Source organism: Aegilops tauschii, chromosome 3, assembly GCF_002575655.3.
Source record: "Aegilops tauschii subsp. strangulata cultivar AL8/78 chromosome 3, Aet v6.0, whole genome shotgun sequence".
Classification (NCBI taxonomy): Eukaryota; Viridiplantae; Streptophyta; class Magnoliopsida; order Poales; family Poaceae; genus Aegilops; species Aegilops tauschii.
This window is the reverse complement of record NC_053037.3, coordinates 605576378-605598673: the sequence shown is the minus strand read 5'-3', so window position 1 is coordinate 605598673 and position 22296 is coordinate 605576378. Positions and strand designations below refer to the sequence as shown.

The following is a 22296-nucleotide window of genomic DNA, read 5'->3' as shown; positions in this document are numbered from 1 at the left end:
TAGATACGCATGTATCTAGTCATGTTTTCTGCATAGATACATCCGTATGTACAAAAATTTGTCCACAAATTTTTGGACGGAGGCACTAATATTGAACGAATATTGTACTCGGACCCTTTGTACTCAGTCAGTTGTTCGTAATGTTTACTGCAAAAAGAGTTATATTGCATGTTGATTTCTTAGATGATAAAATGGTTTTGTGTACGTGCATGTAAATTTAAATCTTCTATGGGGTTATATGATAATACTGCTAAGAAGTAGTGAACTATACTATGCTAGTCATCTATGATTGGACAAATTCTTTAGATTAACAGGCAGTTCATATATATTAACAATCGTACATATGCTACTCAGGTAATCCCCTGCTACGACAAATACAGTTTCACGCAGAAATTTGGAGTGCCCTTGGGAAAATATGGGAACTTTGAAGCAAGTTTCAGTACCAATGAGGGGTTTGAATTCCCATGTGAGATTACCAATGACAATGAGTTGACATACATTTCAGGGGAGTCTTGGAAGGAATTTGCTAGAGTTTATACGCTACATGTGGGTCAGGAGATTACGTTCAGTACTGACAATTCAGAAGTACCAAGTAGCATTGTGACAACTGGGAATTTGCCTATCATACATCCGAGTAAGATACTTTTTTGCTCCTGCAAGTTTTATTACTCTAAATTTATCATATACCATATATAATAAATTAAATTGTATGTGTTGTAATATTGTAGCATACTACCAATTGTCCAATGAGAAAAGATATATTATTGACAATGTCGCTGTAACTGAGGGGACAAGCTTGAACTAGAGAATGATGGAGTATGTCATACGCCAAGTGATGGACCTTGACAAGTTAGTGGAGCGTCATGATGCTGGAAACTATGATCAAGGAAGAGCATATGCATTCCTCCATACGTTGACATGGTCAGATTGCAACAAGAACTTCTCGGTAACCATCTTTCTGTTCTTCATTTACTTTGTGTCATTTCAGTATGTTTTTAGCTTTGTTCCAAATTAATTGTTCTTCCTTTACTACATAACAATAAGTTGCCACGTGTTGATGTAACAAATATTGTTTTCAAACAGAAACTGCCTAATCGTGTTGTCCTCGAAGAAATGGAGGAATATGGTGCCATAACCATTGTTTGTCATCCACACAGTACTATGTCAAGTACATACACCATTTCTGATATTGACGGTCGTGTCTGCGTTAACAAATGGAACGAGTTCATGAAGAAGGAAAAAATCTTGCTGTTAGGACAGAAGGTGCTGATGTTGCTGTACCTGGGAGATCATGGGATCTATCTGTTTGTTTCCCATGTTCCTGATGTGCCTCTAGAGTAGTTTTGGCAAAACGTAGTGTGATAAAATAAATTAAGGGATTTTTAAGTCATTGCTGTAATGGCGTACTTTATTTTTATATCATGGTACTCTTGTGTTCGTGCACAACATAGTGGGCAAGAATTTAAATGGTCGTTTACGTTTTTCCATTCGATTGCCTTCATTGCAACTCGGTTTATTCATTATTTTTTAGCAATTTTAACATGCTCCGTCTTGCCCCTTATTTTCTCATAATAGTCAAGAAGGTAAGAAATAATCAAAACAACTATTTCATGCAATCATCGTGTAAGATTTATTTCTTACTCTTACCTGTCATGTTAAAAGAAGGGTGGGGCCGGGGGTGTAAGAGGTATCATGTTAGAACACCTCTTCTTATTAAGCTGTTATTACATGTGACCATGATAATCGCCTTGATACGATCACAAATATATTATTTCTTCACAATCAACATCACACACAACACCATTACACTAGCCGTCAACAGCTTCAGCATGAAAACAATTTGTCTCCCTAGTCCTAACATCGTATAAGCTTGGTGCTTCGTAATGGTTGCCACATTGCTCTGACTGTAATTTGTCCTGCCGCCAATGTTGCCACTCTTGGCACATGCATTCTTTTCACACTGTTTTTTTGCGCGTTGTAGCTGTTCCCTTCTATCCTGTGCCACAGCCATTGCATCAAGGGCATAAGCACCAACAAGGACACTTGTACCAACAAGATGATCCACGTACTCTAGTTCCCCGTGCCAAAAATCACATGGATTCTATGAATCAAGTGAACTCAAATCAAACCAGCACTAACGAAACAGTAGAAAAAAATACTCATGCAGTAAATGTCATGTAAAGGGATTGTACATCGTGGTGCTTGCACTTGTAGAACACCCAACCATCATGCTCTTCGGTACTGGAGAGATAGAATCTAACCATTTCGCCATAGTCAGGGCAAGGGATCAGGGGCACATCAACTGATCGGCCCCTCAGCGCGCACCTAATCAAGCTCGACGGCGACATGGTTGATTTGGTGTCAGGCGACTGCGGCAATGACAGACGGTGGTCGTAATCCTTTGGGTAAGAGAAGAACTAAGGACTCCTCCGCTGGGCTAACAAACCCTAACACCAGAACCAGAGCATCGTGCTCCCTCTAAATAGGCTAACTAACAAATCTTCCAACCGACTAACCCACCCTAAAATCACGGACGGACCATCCATCGCATTACTTGTAAATATATCGTCAGATATCACGGGAGATATGTACCCTTCCATCGTACCGCATATCCCTCCCATCTTTTCTTTCCGCATATCGCTCCTTCCTTAACCGCCCAGAAAGTTTTGGTGTCCAGAGGTAGCCGTCGCCGGGATAATCGCCATCGCTCTGCGGAAGCCCACGCCGACGGCCGAGTAAAAAGAAAAAGGTATCATCCTCCACATCTCCTCCCATCTCTTGAAACGTTCATACTTTTTCCGTCGATTGGACCGAAAAGGAGGTTGTGATGAGATTAGAGATGCCATATTTGTGTGCAAGATCTTTGGTATTTGTTCCTGGCGGATTAGTTTTTCGTCGAAGGTGCTATTTTGGTGCAAGATTGTGTGTGCTTGTCTTTACTTGGAGTAAAGGCCGTTATGAGATTAGATGTGATTGCAAGTTCACAGTAGTTCATAATACGATCTGGTTACGAAAATATTATGTTCGTGGAGCTAATTTTCTAGCCCTTTCTGCTATACTGGATTACTATGAATGATTTGCATAAGGTTGGAGTGAAGAATTTTATGCAAGAGCTTTGCGATTGGTTGTTAGGGGATCCTGATCATACGGTCTAGTTATGGATATATTTTTTTGTCGTTGGATTTTCTTTACAAGACCTTTAGGCTATGTTCCATTAGTAGGAATGATTTGGATGATGTTTGATTTAGCCACTTAGATGTGGCGAACAAAGACTTGTTCTCAATACTACAGTAAAGGAGGTGCTGTTGAAGGAGTTGCTGGATTATTTAGGACTGATTTGGATGAGGTTGTTCATACCAAATTAGGAATACGAATTTTAGGAGATTAGAGCGTTTGCTGGAAATTCATGACTCAGTTTGTCTCACACATACCATGCTATTCTATATTACAAGGTATTTAAATAGTCCTGTGTTTTAGTGAGAATCGCTATATTTTGACAATCTGGATCTCATTAATCGCATTCTACTATCTGGTGTTGTAGGCACCATGGATTCACATGTGCATGGCAATAAGCGTGCGGAGTACGACAGGTTGTTGCGTGAAGCCCGCCGGGAGATCGACGCGAAGGTCCAACACGAACGTGATGAGATGGACAGGGCACTCAAACAATAACGTGCGTATGTCGATAGGATGCTTAAGGATGAGCGTGCTGATATGTCTCAGAAGATTAAGCAGATGCGTGAAGAGATGGAAAAAAAGTTAAATCAGGACCGCGAGGCCATGGAAAAGAAATTCTAGCTGGCGTACAAGGAGATGCAGCTTAAATTGCAAAAGGACCGGAAGGTTGTCAACGGCCTTATACAGACAGAGCGTGTCAACATGGACGCGAATGTGTTGCAGGCACGTGCCAATATGGACATTAGGCTGCAACAGGAGCGCAAGGACATGGACTACAAGGCTATGGTGGAGCAGGTCATGATGGAAGGAAAGATGCTGGAAGACCGTGCGATGTTTCAATCCCACGTTCAATGCCACAGCAGTCAACCGCAAGAGCATGTCTTCAGTACTCCCCTGTGAGTACCTTGCAACGATGCTATTCAGTCACGATCACGACCGATATTGTGTATTAATAGTTTTTTTTGTGAGTAACTTTGTGTAAGCTATTCATATGCAGTCCAAGAAGCGTTACGCGGCACAATCTCCAAACACTAAAGGCCTAGTGATGTCGGTATCACCCATGAATGCCACAGTTCTCCACTCGAAGAACATGTCTTCAAGTCTCCACCTGTAAGTACCTCGCACCCATGGTAAACATTCACGTCCAACATTTTTTATGACCATATTTAATTCGTGTGTAACTCTATGTCGGCGATTCATACGTAGGCTAAGCATCCAGTGACGGAACAATCCCGAATCCTCGCAGATGAAGTTTACATCCCATATAATAATAAGGTAACTTTGTCGCGATGTTGCTACGCACATAAAAAATTATTTATGGAACTTTGGTGATTGCAATGTATTAAATTTGACGTGAGATACTCGTATGTAGGTGCTGGTAATGGAATTTTACATTCATAGGGATTGTGAGCTTTCTCATGTCCCGACAGGATACTTTGACGAAAGACCCATTGAGATGAGATTGTTTGAACCCGGCGTATTGGACTATGATTTTCTCATGAAAGAAGTGGCTGGATATGGTTATAAAAAGGATTCAGATTTGTACCACTTCTTACCTGAGCATGCGTGCAACCTACCGGAAGGAATGTTCCTGATTTCAGGACCAGGTGATTTTGCAAAGATGATTTCCCGCCTGAACGGCAGCAAGACATGTCATTTGTATTTGGTGTATAATCGTCCACCGAAAGATGATTATGAGTGGTGGTCGGACATGGATTCAGAGGTTCCTATTCTTCATGTTACATCAATTTTACGGCTTCATCATCCTTAAGTTTGTCCTAATACGTTAGTATGATTTTACACGAACTGCGCATCCAAGACTTGCAGCATGAGGAGGCTCTGGCTAGAGAGCTTGAGGCAAAGGAACAACTTAACTCCTTAGGTTACATTGATGTACCGTGTAAAAATATTGGAGAAGGTGGGTCGTCGCAAATCCTGGCGCAAACTCCAACGACCAATACGAAGAAGTCACTGGATTTTGGCACCGGAGACGAGCTTCCGTAGGAGGGCTAATGTTATTTTAAATGTTTTAAGCTGGAGACAACATTTTTTGGTTTTTTACGAATGTTTGCTGTTATGGAACAATTCATTCACGATGGAGGTCTTGTAACAACATTTTTGCTAGAATGTGATTTCCATTTCCGACGCGACATGCATGTGTTTATACCCAACTGTACACTCCGTCCGTTCCTAAATACTATATGTTTTTTAAGATATTTCAGTATGAACTACATACGTATGTATATAGACGTATTTTAGAGTGTAGATTAACTCATTTTGCTCCGTATGTATTTCATACTGAAATCTCAAAAAAGACTTATATTTACGAACGGAGGGAGTAGTTGTTAATGAGCAGGTGCTGCAGGATCATGTACAACTGCGAATGAAAAAAATTTGCTGCAAAATGATGCAAGAAATAAACCAAACGGACATTTTATGTGGCACAAAGTGACAAAATTGCTGGCGAATCATCCTCGGGATCCGCGGAGTCAGACCTGAGGAGATCTGCTCCGGGATTGGTGCGGTGTCAGGGCGCATCGAAGCGCAGGCGGATCCCCGCCAAAGCGCACGAGAAAGGGCCGTCGCACGCCCGCGCGTCGTCACCCGGAGACAGGCCGACCGAATTAATATATGCGGGCCCCGCACATGTACGCCTATCGGGCCCAGTTCGATAATCCCGCGTGATCCGCCTGTTGTGCAGTTCCATGCATGCATGTAGGTTTCCCACGTCCGCCACGCCTCCTCCCCCAAAGCCCGACCCATTCAAGCAATTCAGGGCGGGCTGGCCCACGTCGCGCCAATCTCGAGCCAGGATCACGTCTTAATATTTTTAGTCCCACCTCGCCCCCCGAGCAAGTGTTGCACCGGCTTAAATACCTTCATCAATTTGATTATCACAAGCGTTGGTCTTCCTTGCACTCTACGTGGAGGATATGTAGGATGAGTATGATTAATCATCTGTATTCATCCTATATATTCTTCAATTGGAGAGCAAGGATGACTGATGTATTTTTTAGGATTTATAGAAAATGCAAACCAAATATCACAAAAAAGAGAATTTGAAATAAGATGTAAGATATTATTTTTTAAGTGGTCAGGTAATTTTTATGTAAACAAAAGGAAAAAGAAAAAAATAAACAAAAGGAAAAGCATGGACCAGCCTAGACATCTAGACCCACGTGTGGTCCAGCACGCGGGATAGGCTGGCCTGTGAAAGCCCATCTAATCTGGCCCATCGCGTGGGCGCACCAGGGCAAAGCAGACGGTGGTGGGAGTTTAGTCCCACCTCGCCGAGCGAGAGGGAGACGCACCAGCTTATATACCCGGCTGTGCCTCCCCACTCAAGCTCCTCTCATATGCAGGCAGTACTTTGCCTAATGTTTCATGCTCTTTGCCCAGTTGGCCCCACCAGCAGAAGAGTAATCTGCACCCCAGGCCTGTATCCTGGCCCATAAACTGTTGGGTTCCTAGTCGTATACAGGCCGTGGTGTATGAAAACTGCTGCCTCTGGTATGGTAGGTGTGCATTTTTTTTGCATTCATATTGAAATTAGTCAACAAAATTTAACACATGCTCACTTACTTACCTAGCTTTGTTTGTGCAAGAGATCATGTGTGCCAAAATTTGGGTGATTTGGAGGTGGTCGAAAAAATCACCAAATTCCGGAGGGACCATTTGGTCTAACTTAAGCCATTTTTTGAACAAAGGTGATTTTTTCCACCACCTCTAAATCACCCAAATTTTCTATGACACGGTGACCCACATGTGCCAAACATGTCTATGAAAGAAAATTTGGAAAAAATATATTTTACAATGCCCCCTTGAGGTATAGACCGATGTTATGATCAGTCAGTCTAGAGGGCAGTATAAATTCAAAAAAAATTAAAAAAATATAAAACCTTGGAAACCTAGCTTTGTTTGTGCAAGAGATCATGTGTGCCAAAATTTGGGTGATTTGGAGGTGGTCGAAAAAATCACCGCATTCCGGAGGGACCATTTGGTCTAAACTTAAACCATTTTTTGAACAAAGGTGGTTTTTTCCACCACCTCCACATCACCCAATTTCTCTATGACACGGTGACCCACATGTGCCAAACATGTCCATGAAAGAAAATTTGGAAAAAATATATTTTACAATGCCCCCTTGAGGTATAGACCGATGTTTTGATCAGTCAGTCTAGAGGGCAGTATTAATTCAAAAAAAATCAAACAAATATAAAACCTTGGAAACCTAGCTTTGTTTGTGCAAGAGATCATGTGTGCCAAAATTGAGGTGATTTGGAGGTTGTCGAAAAAATCACCGCAGTCCGGAGGGACCATTTGGTCTAACTTAAGCCATTTTTTGAACAAAGGTGATTTTTTCCACCACCTCCAAATCACCCAATTTCTCTATGACACGGTGACCCACATGTGCCAAACATGTCCATGAAAGAAAATTTGGAAAAAATATATTTTACAATGCCCCCTTGAGGTATAGACCGATGTTTTGATCAGTCAGTCTAGAGGGCAGTATAAATTCAAAACAATATAAAACCTTGGAAACCTAGCTTTGTTTGTGCAAGAGATCATGTGTGCCAAAATTGAGGTAATTTGGAGGTGGTCGAAAAAATCACCACATTCCGGAGGGACCATTTGGTCTAAACTTAAGCCCTTTTTTGAACAACGGTGATTTTTTCCACCACCTCCAATCACCCAATTTCTCTATGACACGGTGACCCACATGTGCCAAACATGTCTATGAAAGAAAATTTGGAAAATATATATTTTACAATGCCCCCTTGAGGTATAGACCGATGTTTTGATCAGTCAGTCTAGTGGGCAGTATAAATTCAAAAATATATAAAACCTTGGAAACCTAGCTTTGTTTGTGCAAGAGATCATGTGTGCCAAAATTTGGGTGATTTGGAGGTGGTCGAAAAAATCACCGCATTCCGGAGGGACCATTTGGTCTAACTTAAGCCATTTTTTGAACAAAGGTGATTTTTTCCACCACCTCCAAATCACCCAATTTCTCTATGACACGGTGACCCACATGTGCCAAACATGTCCATGAAAGAAAATTTGGAAAAAATATATTTTACAATGCCCCCTTGAGGTATAGACCGATGTTTTGATCAGTTAGTCTAGAGGGCAGTATAAATTCAAAAAAAAATCAAAAAAAAATATAAAACCTTGGAAACCTAGCTTTGTTTGTGCAAGAGATCATGTGTGCCAAAATTTGGGTGATTTGGAGGTGGTCGAAAAAATCACTGCATTCCGGAGGGACCATTTGGTCTAAACTTAAGCCATTTTTTGAACAAAGGTGATTTTTTCCACCACCTCCAATCACCCAATTTCTCTATGACACGGTGACCCACATGTGCCAAACATGTCCATGAAAGAAAATTTGGAAAAAATATATTTTACAATGCCCCCTTGAGGTATAGATCGATGTTTTGATCAGTCAGTCTAGAGGGCAGTATAAATTCAAAACAATATAAAACCTTGGAAACCTAGCTTTGTTTGTGCAAGAGATCATGTGTGCCAAAATTGAGGTAATTTGGAGGTGGTCGAAAAAATCACCACATTCCGGAGGGACCATTTGGTCTAAACTTAAGCCCTTTTTTGAACAACGGTATTTTTTCCACCACCTCCAATCACCCAATTTCTCTATGACACGGTGACCCACATGTGCCAAACATGTCCATGAAAGAAAATTTGGCCAAAAAAATATTTTACAATGCCCCCTTGAGGTATAGACCGATGTTTTGATCAGTCAGTCTAGAGGGCAGTATAAATTCAAAAAAAACAAAAAAATATAAAACCTTGGAAACCTAGCTTTGTTTGTGCAAGAGATCATGTGTGCCAAAATTGAGGTGATTTGGAGGTGGTCGAAAAAATCAGCGCATTCCGGAGGTGATTTTTTCTGGAGGTGATTTTTTCCGGAGGTGATTTTCCACCACCTCCAAATTGAGGTGATTTGGTGGTGGTCGAAAAAATCACCGCATTCCGGAGGGACCATTGATGTGCAGGAGAGTTCGTGGCCGCAGAAGATCCCGTAGCCCTTTCTGGAGACAGGACAGCGACGGAATCCGAGGCAGATTAGCCTGCAGCAGCCGGTTCCGGGCGGTCCTGATCTTCTGTGGCAGCGGGCCGAGGCGCTGGTGAGAGTGAAGCCGCAGAAGATCCAGGGCGGCTCGCAGACTCATCATGAGCCCATGATGCTGTAGGCCCACTGGAGTCACGGGTTGTCTCCATGTCCGGCTGGCGAACGGCGGGGCGCCGCTAGTAGCACACGGGCTGGACCGCAAAGCGCGTGCGTCCCTGACCATTATCTGGTTGCCGCGTGGCCGCCGGTGATTGGTGCGGGCCGGAGGGCGCGCCTCGCCCGGTCCGAGGTGGACGCGTGTCGAGCGGCGGGTCGGAAGCGCGCGTCCAGCCGACCGCAGCTGGCGCGTCTGGTCGATCTGCCGTGGATCCACAGCTGTCACCTGGCGCTGATCCCGGAGACGATTGCCTGGGCCTCTGCGACGGAAATCCCGAGGAGGATATGTTCCCCACGCCGCAGCACACGTGATATAACTCGCCCGGAACGATTTCTTCACCGGTTTCTTCGCCGTTTTCACTGTTTTGTTCGCCTGGCTCCCCTGTAGCATGGTGAGTTGTACATGCAGATACAAACACACTATGATAAGAAGTTGCAAGCAGTTTTCCTTGCACTCTACGTGGAGGATATGTAGGATGAGTATGATTCATCATCTGTATTCATCATGTATATTCTTCAATTGGAGAGCATGGATGACTAATGTATTTTTCGGATTTATCAGGCTTTTATTTTGTTTTCAGGAGCGAAATATAATTCCTCCATTACATATATTTCCAAATTTTATCGTGCAACATAAAGAAGCTACACGCTGGCCACGAAGAAACCATGATTCTTGAGGTTGCACTTGAAAAACTCACATATAAAATGCAAAAAAAATATCCCAAACTAATACTGTTACAAGGGAGTGGACAACCAAATAGCTGAGTCATACATTATGAGGAAGTCAGTAACTGACAGAATGAAGTATTTTAGAGAAAAGGTCACACGATACTAGACATAGAAGACAATGCATACGCCAACATCAGGTTGATCGTCGACGTACTTGTTGTCCGACCGTGCGCACAATGTTGTAGCTATCATAGTTCTTCTTTGAGATCCTGCACATAAGGATATTATTAATGCCATGGAATATATTTGGACACATTAAAACATTAAATTATGGCATATTAGGTACCTCTATCAATTTGGCGCATGTACGTCGATTGTGACCATCTGCCTCATGACAATAGCTACATCTACCCTTTGTTCTGGTTTTCTTCATCTTTGCCTGTAGCCTTTTCTTCAGAGCACCTCGGCCTAGCACATGCACGGGATCCAGAACCTTTTCGAAACCTTCACCATCAAGGTTAGCCGATTGTGGCATCAACGGGCCAAACCTAATGTTGTTACCCTGAGCATTAGTTGATCCCTTGCTATCAGCTTGTTCACTTGTTGATCCCTTGCAAACATCTTGTCCTTCCAAAACCCTTTTTAGATGCTGAAACACCTCATCAGAGTGTCATGCCTTGAAACATGCTGCGTGAATAAAATTCCTTAGCTTACGGTACCTTTGTAGGGCTGCAGAGTATGCATACATCTCGCTCTTTCTGGTCGGTGCGAATGCACATTTTGCACTCATTGTCCACCTAGTGGTAACACAACACCTGGGCAGTGTTTCTTCTTGTAAAATTCCCAATATGTAAAATATGTGGGAACATGGTGTGCCTGCGCATTCCAATTTGCGGCAAGAACAACTCATACTGCGAAGCATACCTTCCTTCGTCTCCGTGCGCACTTCGATCTTTTTATCCATTCTTTCCTTCTTAGACACAACGTATGTGGTAACCTCTGCTGCATCAAGTACCTCTCTGATCTCACATTTTATGACAGCATCTATGCTCCATAAGACCAACTTAAACACAGCAGGAGTGAAAACTTTCACGGCATGTTTCTCAAGAACTGAAGCATTTTCCTCTGTGAACGGAACGGACTGTAAGGCCTCGACGTCTTGGAGAGCCTCGTTCAAGCGTCGCGACGCAAGGCAACGCTCATAGTGCTCTAGCATTTGAAACAACGCCATCTTAGCCTCAAGATGCGTATGTAGCACCGAGTTTAAACTCTCACTCCGCTGATTGCTGCTCAATCCTAGGAAACAACGACCCTCAAGATATGGAGCACACCACAGTTTTCTCATCTTATACATCTGATGCAGCCAGGAGTCCTCACTTGTTACTTTATTCCGTTGTAAGAAGTGTAACCATTTTCTCTCATGCTCTTCAATGGAAGATGTATCATATATGAAAGATCGGAACTCCTCCTTTACCGCGTCATCATGCAGATGGCGTACAATGTTCTGCTGAATGTGCCATATACAGAGCCTATGGTTTGAGTCCGGCCACACCACCCTGATTGCTCTCTGCATTGCAAGGTCCCCATCCGTGATCACAGATATAGGATGCTTCTGTCCCATAGCATCAGAAAAGGTCCGTAACATCCACTCGTATGCCTGGCTTGTTTCATGTGAAATGATACCACATGCAAAAATAACGGTGCTGCGGTGGTGATTCAACCCGACAAACGGCACAAATGGCAGATTGTACTTATTGGTTCTGTATGTGCTATCAAAAACAATAACGTCTCTGAAAGCCTCGTAGTCAAGTCGGGATTGACTATCACACCAGAACAGTCCCTTCAGATGGCCAGCTTCATCAACCAAGTACCTGAAGAAAAAATCTGAATCTTGCTCTTGCCTCGCCACCATGTGATTGATCATCGTTTGAGCATCCCCGGAAGAAATTGTTTCCTGCTTGTTAGCATGGCAGAAATTGTAAATGTCCCTCATAATGCATCCAACCTCATCATATCCACCGTATTGCATGCACATAATATCCATAATATGGTGTTTTCTGATCCCAGATTTTTTCCATGTCTGCAATGTCCGCTTTCTGCTCATCGCTAATTCTTCTGTGTGAATGCAAAAGACACGACAGATCCCGTGGGGCTAGAGGATGGTTGTGTTCATCGATGAAATCCTTGACAAACCACTGACTTGTTTCCTCCTGTCTTGCAATCACCAATTTAGCTTTACACCCTACACAAGTTATACTCCGTGGCCTCCTCTTTCTATCTTCCATCTTCCTCTTCATGTGCTTCTCTTCACAAACCCCTTCACGACTACACACAAATTTCCTTAAAATTATATGGCAGTTGGATCCATCCCACTCGACATAGCTTTTCCGGACACTAAAACCTTTCTCAAGACCATATTTGTTATAGAATGTATAACCTTCATCCTCACTATTAAACATCTTGTTGGCAATATGATAGTGCTCCATCATTGACTCGTGACTTACGTCCGCCATGTCTTCCTGCATCACAATTCAGACGAATAAAAATCTGAAAGGACAAACATAAATGCATGCAAAACCCAGTACGAAATCTTGCGTGGAATTTTAAACTTTGCTCCTTGTACATGTTATGGCAAGCGATCATAAACGTCCATAAACTGGGTCCCCCGTAAACTAGTGAAGTGACCATGGATAATGAAAAATTCTAAATTGAATTGCATGCACTAGGGAAACCTAAATCGATGATGACTAAACAAATCTAAGTAGGAAGTGCAGGCTACGAATCAAAGTAAGTTGAGATTCGGGCGATTCATACCTTAAGATGCAAGTCCGGAAGCGATGGGATCAGCGGGGGGCTTTCTCCTATACCGCCGCCGCCGTCGCCGTCGACACTGCCGCCGCAGATGTCACGCCTTATTCTTCTTCCTGCCGCCGACCACGTCTTTTATAGTGAAGGGGGCCAGGAGGAGGACGAGAACGACGCCGACGACGGTGAATTGGTTCCTCTCGCCGGGCTCGTCGGACAGAAGGAAGAGGACGAGAAGGAGAACTTGACCGAGCTACTAGATCTAGACGTGGTTCTGGTCGTGGACGTGATCGGTTGAAAAAAAAATTACCCTGGACCATTATGCCCTTCTCTGATTAAACTAATTAACTTAATTCATTCTTAATCCCCCACCAGATCGGACGGCTAATAAAAATCGGAGGGGTAAGTACTCGAAAGTACTCCCAGTGCTGCCCCAATCACCGTAAAGGAGCTCATATCTAGGCTCTTGCCATTTTTCTATGTCTCTCTCCTCCACATAGGCAAAAATGTCATGTAAGCAAGCTATATATATTATTGTACTTGCTCTTACAAAATAATATGACGATACACAACTAGGAGATTAATTAACACCGCAACACTAGTTTGCACTTCCCACAGGCAGGTAAAAGTAGATGCAATTTCTCGAGTGGCAGATCATCTGTGGAAAAAAAAACACTGATTGGCGTTTGACCGGCCAATGGTTCAGTAATACAACTCTTTAAGATCAATGTCCAGATCTGAATCAGAACAGTAGCCCAGGTACGAAATAGGACTGGCTGGCTGCTGCAGCCGTCTAAGCATTTCGGTGGTATGAAGTTGAGATTCCCGGACGTTGGTGGTGTAGCTGGAGAGGAGCTGAACGATGGTAAATGGAGGGTCGGCAAAAGACCGCGTGTGGGGATTCAGAGAGCCTATGGCTTGAGAGACCCTCTCTTCTTTCTCAGCCTTAAGGTCATACTGGTAGATGTCAAGAGATGAATCTGTGGACTTGACGTAATAGATGCAGTTGGCGAGTACTGAGGGGAACTTGTTGGCTGGGATAGAGATGCACATACGGTAACCGGCGAAGATGGCACGGTCGCCGATGCTCTTCACAGGCTCAAGCTCGTCGCTGTGGGTGACAGTGTCCAGCCTAAAAACTTTCAATCGTTGCTTCAGCTTGATGAAAGCCAACATTTCTCCGGCAGATTGCACCAGGAAAAGGTGGTTCATTTGTCCCGTGGCGGGAAGATCGGCAAACCCTCCAGTTACAGGTCTGTCACAGAAAATCATGTAGTGATCAATGTGGAACTGCTTCATCAAACCGAAGATCTGGTTAACCGAAGAAACTGGAAGAAGCGCCCGGGTGCTCTGCCAGCCGTCGGCAGCGCAGACGCCGCCGGAGATGGCCAGCCGCAACAGAACGAATAACTTCAAATCTTCGTCGTCCGTAGTGAGACGATCACTATCGGGAACAGCCATGTACTGCTCGTAACAGCTGTCAGAGAGCAAGATGAGGGTGGGCGAAGAACGGAGCTCAGGAACAACAGAGCGCGTAAGTAGCTTTCCTGTGAAAAGACCGGAGAGAGCGGCAGCTGAAATATCGGTGTGGGAGGGCACAAACACCTTGAAGCGGATCATGTGGCCAGTGAAAGGGTTGAGAACCACCGCGTCATATGTCTCCTTGTCGGCGAGGACGAAGAAGCCACCGTGGGTAGTAGCAACGACATGGTAGTTGCGAAGCACAGGCAGGTCCTTGCGGACGGCACGGCCAGTGGCAATGTTCACCAGGAGGCGTGAGTCGCTCTGGAAGACCTCGTCCACGATGATCCACCGGCATGGACGGAAGCGGAGCTCAGAGGAATTCTTGGGGTCGTCGGTGGCGGAGCGCCAGTTGGGGCAGACGGCGCGGAAGTCCACGTAGCAGTCGAGGTCGTTGGTGTCCAGGAGGCAATCGGCGATACGGCGGACGAGCTCTGACGGAAGCGACGACCAGTTCGCCATGGCCGACATGGAGAGGTTTGGGAGTGGGAGGCGACGGGTTTTTCTTGTTTCTTCCTGCTAGTGGGGGAAAGATGATGGATAGATCGATGAAAGGGTTAATAAGTACTAGGGAGTAAGTGTGCAGGCGGAGCGGCGGCATTGCGATGCGACGCATGCGTCATCGGCCATTGGAGCACGAGAACCGAAAGGGTGCTGGGAGTTCACTGGGCATGCATACGGCCGCAATACTTAGCTTTATGGTCATGGGGAGCGGCTTCGTTTCAGAATTGAATGGCCTTGCTCTCACAAGTCTTTTTTTTTTTTTGCAATGTAAAAGGGTTTTGTATTAATTAACCCGGATCAATATGATCCAGTGCACACAGTTTTACAACCCTCTCAAGACCCGACCGTAACCAGACGGCCATCTTAACCTCAACCCTCCCAATCTTACCTAGTTCATGGATAACACGATTGCATTTCCTCTTTATCACCTTAACCTTAATCTGTATGTCCCCTCTCATTATGGCAGAGATCTCCTGAACAAGGGCAGTGTACCGTGATCTGTCGACCAAGAGATTGAAAATCATCGTAGCAGCTTCAACCCTATCCATTTCGACAGTGAACGCAGAAGAGTACGAGGATATCGTATGTGTAGCAAAAGTGCAGAACCCTCTTGTACGTACGACACTGCTTTTACGTGGATAAATAAGTGTCTTTTGTTTAATGTGAATAAATTAGTTTTTTTAATTCCAATCTATTCAGGTAGTACAACGAACACCAGAAATAATAAAAAATTAAATGAGGACATCTAGCGACGAATGTAAGAACTAAAGCAAGCCGAAGGCACACTGACATCATCGCATCACCATCGATGAAATGAAGTACAGATCGGAAGAATCCAACCTATAGAGACATGAACACAGACAAACAAAGATAGGATCTGAGCAGAACCACCAAAGACAACCACCGACTGAATCCCGCGAGATCCGCCGAGGACGCATATCCACACGCCCTCCGGCAATGCTAGATGCATCACCAGGACGGGGGCTAGGCGGGGAGAACCTTATTCCGTCTTTGGGAAGCCGCCACTATCTCGTCATTCTGAGCAGGACACAAACCCTAATCAAACACAAAGAAACATCTAAAAACCAGAGCCCTGCCGCCGGTAAGGGCAGGGATCCATGCACCCCATGGCCCCAGGGCCAAAGGAGACGAGGTAGATCGGCGGTGCCGCCGACAGGGGGCACAAACTTGTACACATGAATTTGTTTATTGAGAGGAAACGCTTGCTTCGAACTTCAAACATGAATTTGGATTGGAAGCCTATAGTTATCATGGGAAACACCTACAAAGATGAGTTTGTTAGGCATCAAATTAATGCTTCCAAATTCCTCTAAAATGGCTTCAAAGCAAATTGACAAGTACTCAGTAATATTCTGATTTGGATCTCAATGCTATAGTGATCACTTTTGCATCAAGTTTGGATTGCTTACCACGTGTGCCAAGGGGGCACCGAGAGCTAGTCAGGTGGGCACCCGTACCCTAGGCGCCCTATAGGCACCCTAGGCCTCCCACTGGCCCCAGTCTACGCCCTAGGTCCCTTATATGTTGCAAAACTTTCCCTCATACTTTGTTTTTATTCTATCTAACACTTTCCTGCACACAAAAAGATATCGCCATAGAAATTTTATTGAAACAATGTTGGTCTTGATTAGTTTAATTCAATGGAGCAAGTTTTGAGTTCGGGAGTTAATAAAAGATGTTCAAAAAAGTTGAAATGTTTGAGACGTATCACATCCTCAAAGCTTCTTACAACATATTTTTTGGTAGCACTTATTTTGATGGTCATCTCAGTGAGACAGCAAAGTCTTGTATCAGCTCACTTCTGATGGCATTGTTCAGAAGTATTACTCTTGTCCTTGTAACCTAACTTTGAGGATACAAATTTCTTCATTCTTAGTTCCATTCCTATATCTGGTTTTAGCTTTCTTTTTCTACAATAATCATCTTTGCTTCCACCTGTCTCTTTCATATTTTTGGTTGCTACCTCTTGAGCACTGCGTTGGTTTTCCCTTGAAGAGGAAAGGGTGATGCAGTAAAGTAGCGTAAGTATTTCCCTCAGTTTTTGAGAACCAAGGTATCAATCCAGTAGGAGGCCACGCTCAAGTCCCTCGCACCTACACAAACAAATAAAAACCTCGCAACCAACGCAATAAAGGGGTTGTCAATCCCTTCACGGTCACTTACGAAAGTGAGATCTGATAGATATGATAAGATAATATTTTTGGTATTTTTATAATAAGAACTAAAAGTAAAGAAAGCAGAATAACCGGTGCTAGAAATAGTTTGTTGACGGGAGATTAATATGATAGAAAATAGACCCGGGGTCCATAGGTTTCACTAGTGGCTTCTCTCAAGAGCATAAGTATTACGGTGGGTGAACAAATTACTGTTGAGCAATTGATAGAATTGAGCATAGTTATGAGAATATCTAGGTATGCTCATGTATATAGGCATCACGTCCGCGACAAGTAGACCGACTCCTGCCTGCATCTACTACTATTACTCCACACATCGACCGCTATCCAGCATGCATCTAGAGTATTAAGTTCAAAAGAACAGAGTAACGCTTTAAGTAAGATGACATGATGTAGAGGGATAAACTCATGCAATATGATATAAACCCCATCTTGTTATCCTCGATGGCAACAATACAATATGTGCCTTGCTGCCCCTACTGTCACTGGGAAAGGACACCGCAAGATTGAACCCAAAGCTAAGCACTTCTCCCATTGCAAGAAAGATCAATCTAGTAGGCCAAACCAAACTGATAATTCGAAGAGACTTGCAAAGATAACCAATCATACATAAAAGAATTCAGAGGAGATTCAAATGTTGTTCATAGATAAACTTGATCATAAACCCACAATTCATCGGTCTCAACAAACACACCGCAAAAGAAGATTACATCGAATAGATCTCCACGAGAATCGTGGAGAACTTTGTATTGAGATCCAAAAAGAGAGAAGAAGCCATCTAGCTAATAACTATGGACCCGAAGGTCTGAGGTAAACTACTCACACATCATCGGAGAGGCTATGGTGTTGATGTAGAAGCCCTCCGTGATCAATGCCCCCTCCGGCAGGTCGCCGGAAAAGGCCCCAAGATGGGATCTCATGGGTACAGAAGGTTACGGCGGTGGAATTAGGTTTTCGTGGATACTTCTGTTGGTTTGGGGGTACGTAGGTCTATATAGGAGGAAGAAGTACGTCGGTGAAGCAACATGGGCCCCATGAGGGTGGAGGGCGCGCCTGGGGGGGGGTAGGCGCGCCCCCCTACCTCGTGCCCTCCTGGTTGATGTCTTGACGTGGACTCCAAGTCCTCTGGATCACGTTTGTTCCAAAAATCACGTTCCCGAAGGTTTCATTCCGTTTGGACTCTGTTTGATATTCTTTTTTTGCGAAACTCTGAAATAGGCAAAAAAAACAGCAATTTGGGCTGGGCCTCCGGTTAATAGGTTAGTCCCAAAAAATAATATAAAAGTGTATAGCAAAGCCCATTAATCATCCAAAACAGAATATAATATAGCATGAAGCAATTAAAAATTATAGATACGTTGGAAACGTGTCAGTGGTCTCATGATCTACGACATAGAAATTAACATACACTAATTACTAATGTTGCTACTTGCTAAGACTAACCGTTACAAAATAAAAATGTCCAGCGTAGATTACAATCTTCACTTGTTCTTTTTCAATATTTTCTCCTCCGTATGATATAGAGTACTTATAATTTATGGATTTGGTGTGCATTAATATACCTATGGAGAAGGAAGTAGCAGGAGTTCCTTCAAGTTGAACAAGAACGTTGATGCTGGTCCATGAGTGGGCAAATTCTATCGATGGTGATCTATGTTCATGTGATCCACGAGGCTACGATTTCCACCGGAGTAGGTAGGTAGGAGAAAGGATGTGATCAAAAAGTAGATTTTGGCGGCAAGCATGTTAATACACGGGAGAAAATAGTTTTATCAATTTTCAGTTGCTTAGCTGTAATTAGATAGATATTATGTGTATTATTGAGTGGTGGGGCCTACCAGGACAGGAGTTGGCCACCAGTTGGCTCTTCAGGATAGTGCCGACATGGCTCCTAGTCAGAGAGCCCGACAATAATGGTTAATCAACTTAATTGTATTTAGGGGTAGACTTTAAAAACTTTATTTTGTGTCACATAGTCCTTTTTTGCGAAATGGATCAGATCTATTATTATAAAGGTTCACTAGAAGTAAAAAGTATCTCAAGCATAATAGAAACATTAGCATCTCCTTAGTGGCAAATAACTACATTAGTTTGCCACGAGTTTCTTATTTGCCAAGTGTTTTTTTCATCAGCACTCAGCACAGGCAAGGATTTTCTGAGTGTCAAGTGTTTTGCCTGCACTCGGTTTAGGAGGGCCTTTGTTGACGGTCATAAAAACACATGGCAAAGGATTATGCACTCAACAAACTTATTGGTTTCACTATTGTTGTGAGAATAGTTTTTATACACCTAACTATGTTATTGACCACACATAAACAATTTATTTGACAATAGTTAACATTTCCATGGATGATAAAACATGTTGGTATTATTTTTACAGTGGTCTTCCGAAAACAAATATATAAACACAGTTAAATGGCCGACAACCCTTTTACTCTTACAAGGATGGCACTCCGTCCTTAAGTTGGTGGATTTAGACCTAGTTGACTCTTGAGAAAGTTATCGGTTTTAGAGGCACACATACATTTTCAAAATTTGAGGTACAAGAAGAAACCGGTAGAGAAATTTGTGAACCAAGGCATATACTCTCCCTTTCACGCCATGCAAAAGATGTAATCCTTCCACTTCATTTTGGTAAGCTCATCTCCAAGATATCATGTCCAACCCTCGCAATAAAAATATTGTGTCTAAATGTAGAGTTTTCCAAAAAAGAAATGCAAAGTGACCAATTGATTTGCATCTTTAGGGCAGTCCCAGTATTACATTGTTTACCTTATCTAAAACCTACCACCTAATAGAAAAATTGACGTGGTACTCTATTTAACTAGATGACGCCCCGCCCGTTGATGCGGTAACTTTGTTAAAATAAATGATAAAAATACTTGCTAAAAATAACTAAATTTAATGCAAAGAAAATATAATCTTGAAAATCAAGAAAAACAATGGAGTGTCTAAAAATAGAAAAAACTTTTGAATTATAGTTAAAAATGTCATTTCTAACAAAAATGTGAAGGATGACTAGCATGCATGTATGATTTGGCAACATTACATGCATGCATAGACTAATGCAAAAGTAATTGTAATTTATAATTTAAATGCATGACCCGCTTATGTGGCAGACTTAATTGCATGGCATAATGGGGATGTTGTGGTGGACTGTATGCATGTTGAGAGAAGACTTAAATGCATGGCTTACTTGGACATTGAGGTGAACACTTTGCATTTCGAGAGAATTGGTACTATGAACTTTTTAAGAATATAGGATGAGGAAAGAGAGATATTATATTTTAATATCTTAATATAGAGACAGCTCTTAGCGTCGAACTCAAGATAGCCCAGGTCTTTTCTATCACAAAACACATTAAATAAGAGATTTTGTAGATACAGTACCATGAGATACAAATCCTTAGAGAAGTTGTGTCTAAATGTGTATGATCTGCTTAAGATACAATGCGTTAAAGTAGCATTAATTTTATTTCTTTGGAGAAATACATGAAGCATTAACTAATATCATGAGAAAGGAAGGCAGTCATCACAATGAAAAAACTAATATCATGCCTTGGAATGGGCCTAGAAATTGCAATTGAACAAATTTTGGAAATGACCTTTCTGGTGGGTGTGTTTTCGTTATTGGGGGGCTTAGCATAGACATACTATATTGCACATTGTACTTTCCTCTATCTTCGTCTGGTTTCTTGTTAATTAATTGGGCAATTCTTTTCTTCTCAATTAATGGATTGAGGCCTAAGGCTTCCAAACATTTAATATCCTCCTGCATATTCATAACTTGTATAGAATTACTTCATCCAAAAGAAGAAGATAATTATTACGGCACAAATTAGGCATAAAACACAAAAAGCATCTAATAAAAACGCGCTCAGAAAAACTAAGCAAAATCAGTACGTCAATTACATCCCCCTCCTATATACCGCCTCCAAACGCCTCCGCCTCGACCGATCCCATCTGATCGACCACCTACACCGCCCCAGATCAGACGGCCGCCAAGCACCAGGCACAACCGGCCATGGCGCTCCGGCAGCTCTGCCTCTGCGGCCTGTGCGTGCTCCTCCTCCTCCAGGCCGTCCCGTCCGCCTGCGGCGGCCGCAGCCCCCCGCAGCCGTGCTACAAGACGGTGACGGGCGTGCCGAGCTGGTGCGCGGGGGAGTTCATCCTGGCGCTCTTCGACGACGTCAAGAACCACCCCATCAAGGAGTACTGCTGCGTGCAGCTCGCCTGCGTCGGCGAGCCAACGTGCGCCTCCGTGCTCCGCGGCGTCTGCCCGCCCCCGAAGCAGTATCTGCCGTGCCCGCCGCACCAATACACGTAGCCCATATACATATATACATACAAGCGTGCGTGTGTGTGATGTGATCTGCAATTCGACCGTAATTTGTCGTGCCTGGAGGTTGTGCGCGGAACTGTAATAATCGATATGCAGTCCTTTGTTCTGGGACTGGACAGTGCGCTCACTTTGTGGTTCCTGGTCTTTTACAACGGTCATAGTTCCGGTTACAGAATTCGGCTTTGTGAGCTGGTGTTGACTGTTGAAGGTTCATCGCAAGATAGCAGGCAACAAAATATAGTACTCCCAAAATATAAGACGTTTTTGTAGTTTAAATTAAATTGCAAAAACGTCATATATTTTGGTACAGAGATTGTACAGAGATAGTACTCCCTCCGTTTTAAATAAGTGTCTCAACCTTAGTTTAACTTTGTACTAAAGTTAGTACAAGATTGAGCGGATATTTCCTTTTGCTCCTACGTGCATATGCACCCATTGTCGAAATACATATTTCGAAATGTTGAAAAATTCGGAACAAAAATCCCGCGTGTATATCCGAACATTTTATGTCCGTTCACAAGGTTTCGGTGAAAAACGACGTTTTTTGTGGCTTGTGCAAAAAAGACAATTTCTGATGCTTCATTCTAACTATTCACGAGGCATTTCTTTATCTTTTTTACACAAGCCACAAAATACGTCGTTTTTCACCGAAACCTTGTGAACGGACATAAAATGTCCGGATATACACGCGGGATTTTTGTTCCGAATTTTTCAACATTTCGAAATGTGTATTTCGACAATGGGTGCATATGCACGTAGGAGCAAAAGGGAATGGACGCGGCTTTTTTGCTCCTAGGTGCATATGCACTCATTGTCGAAAATACACATTTTGAAAAGTT

At 43.2% G+C, this 22296-nt stretch overlaps 3 protein-coding genes across 3 annotated transcripts; 1 reads left to right on the top strand and 2 right to left on the bottom strand.

The window, feature by feature from the left end:
• Nucleotides 1-10742: 10742 nt before the first annotated feature.
• Nucleotides 10743-12985, bottom strand: LOC141021093 (protein FAR1-RELATED SEQUENCE 5-like). The gene is made up of 2 exons (XM_073496021.1): nt 12905-12985; nt 10743-12609 (listed from the first exon to the last, which is right to left on the bottom strand). Exon 2 carries the CDS (start codon nt 12192-12194, stop codon nt 10761-10763), a length of 1434 nt encoding a protein of 477 aa, XP_073352122.1. The 5' UTR covers nt 12195-12609; nt 12905-12985; the 3' UTR covers nt 10743-10760.
• A 612-nt stretch (nt 12986-13597) lies between these two features.
• LOC141020819 (uncharacterized) lies at nt 13598-14878 on the bottom strand. Its single transcript, XM_073495764.1, has one exon. The coding sequence runs from the start codon at nt 14876-14878 to the stop codon at nt 13598-13600; it is 1281 nt and encodes a 426-aa protein (XP_073351865.1).
• A 5839-nt stretch (nt 14879-20717) lies between these two features.
• Nucleotides 20718-21632, top strand: LOC123497758 (uncharacterized). The gene has a single exon (XM_045234475.2). It carries the CDS (start codon nt 21140-21142, stop codon nt 21440-21442), a length of 303 nt encoding a protein of 100 aa, XP_045090410.1. The 5' UTR covers nt 20718-21139; the 3' UTR covers nt 21443-21632.
• Nucleotides 21633-22296: the final 664 nt, after the last annotated feature.

What these genes read in the sequence shown, in the direction of transcription:
- LOC141021093 (XM_073496021.1), bottom strand. Translation starts at nt 12,194, where the DNA reads ATGAGCAGAAAGCGGACATTGCAGACATGGAAAAAATCTGGGATCAGA.
- LOC141020819 (XM_073495764.1), bottom strand. Translation starts at nt 14,878, where the DNA reads ATGGCGAACTGGTCGTCGCTTCCGTCAGAGCTCGTCCGCCGTATCGCC.
- LOC123497758 (XM_045234475.2), top strand. Translation starts at nt 21,140, where the DNA reads ATGGCGCTCCGGCAGCTCTGCCTCTGCGGCCTGTGCGTGCTCCTCCTC.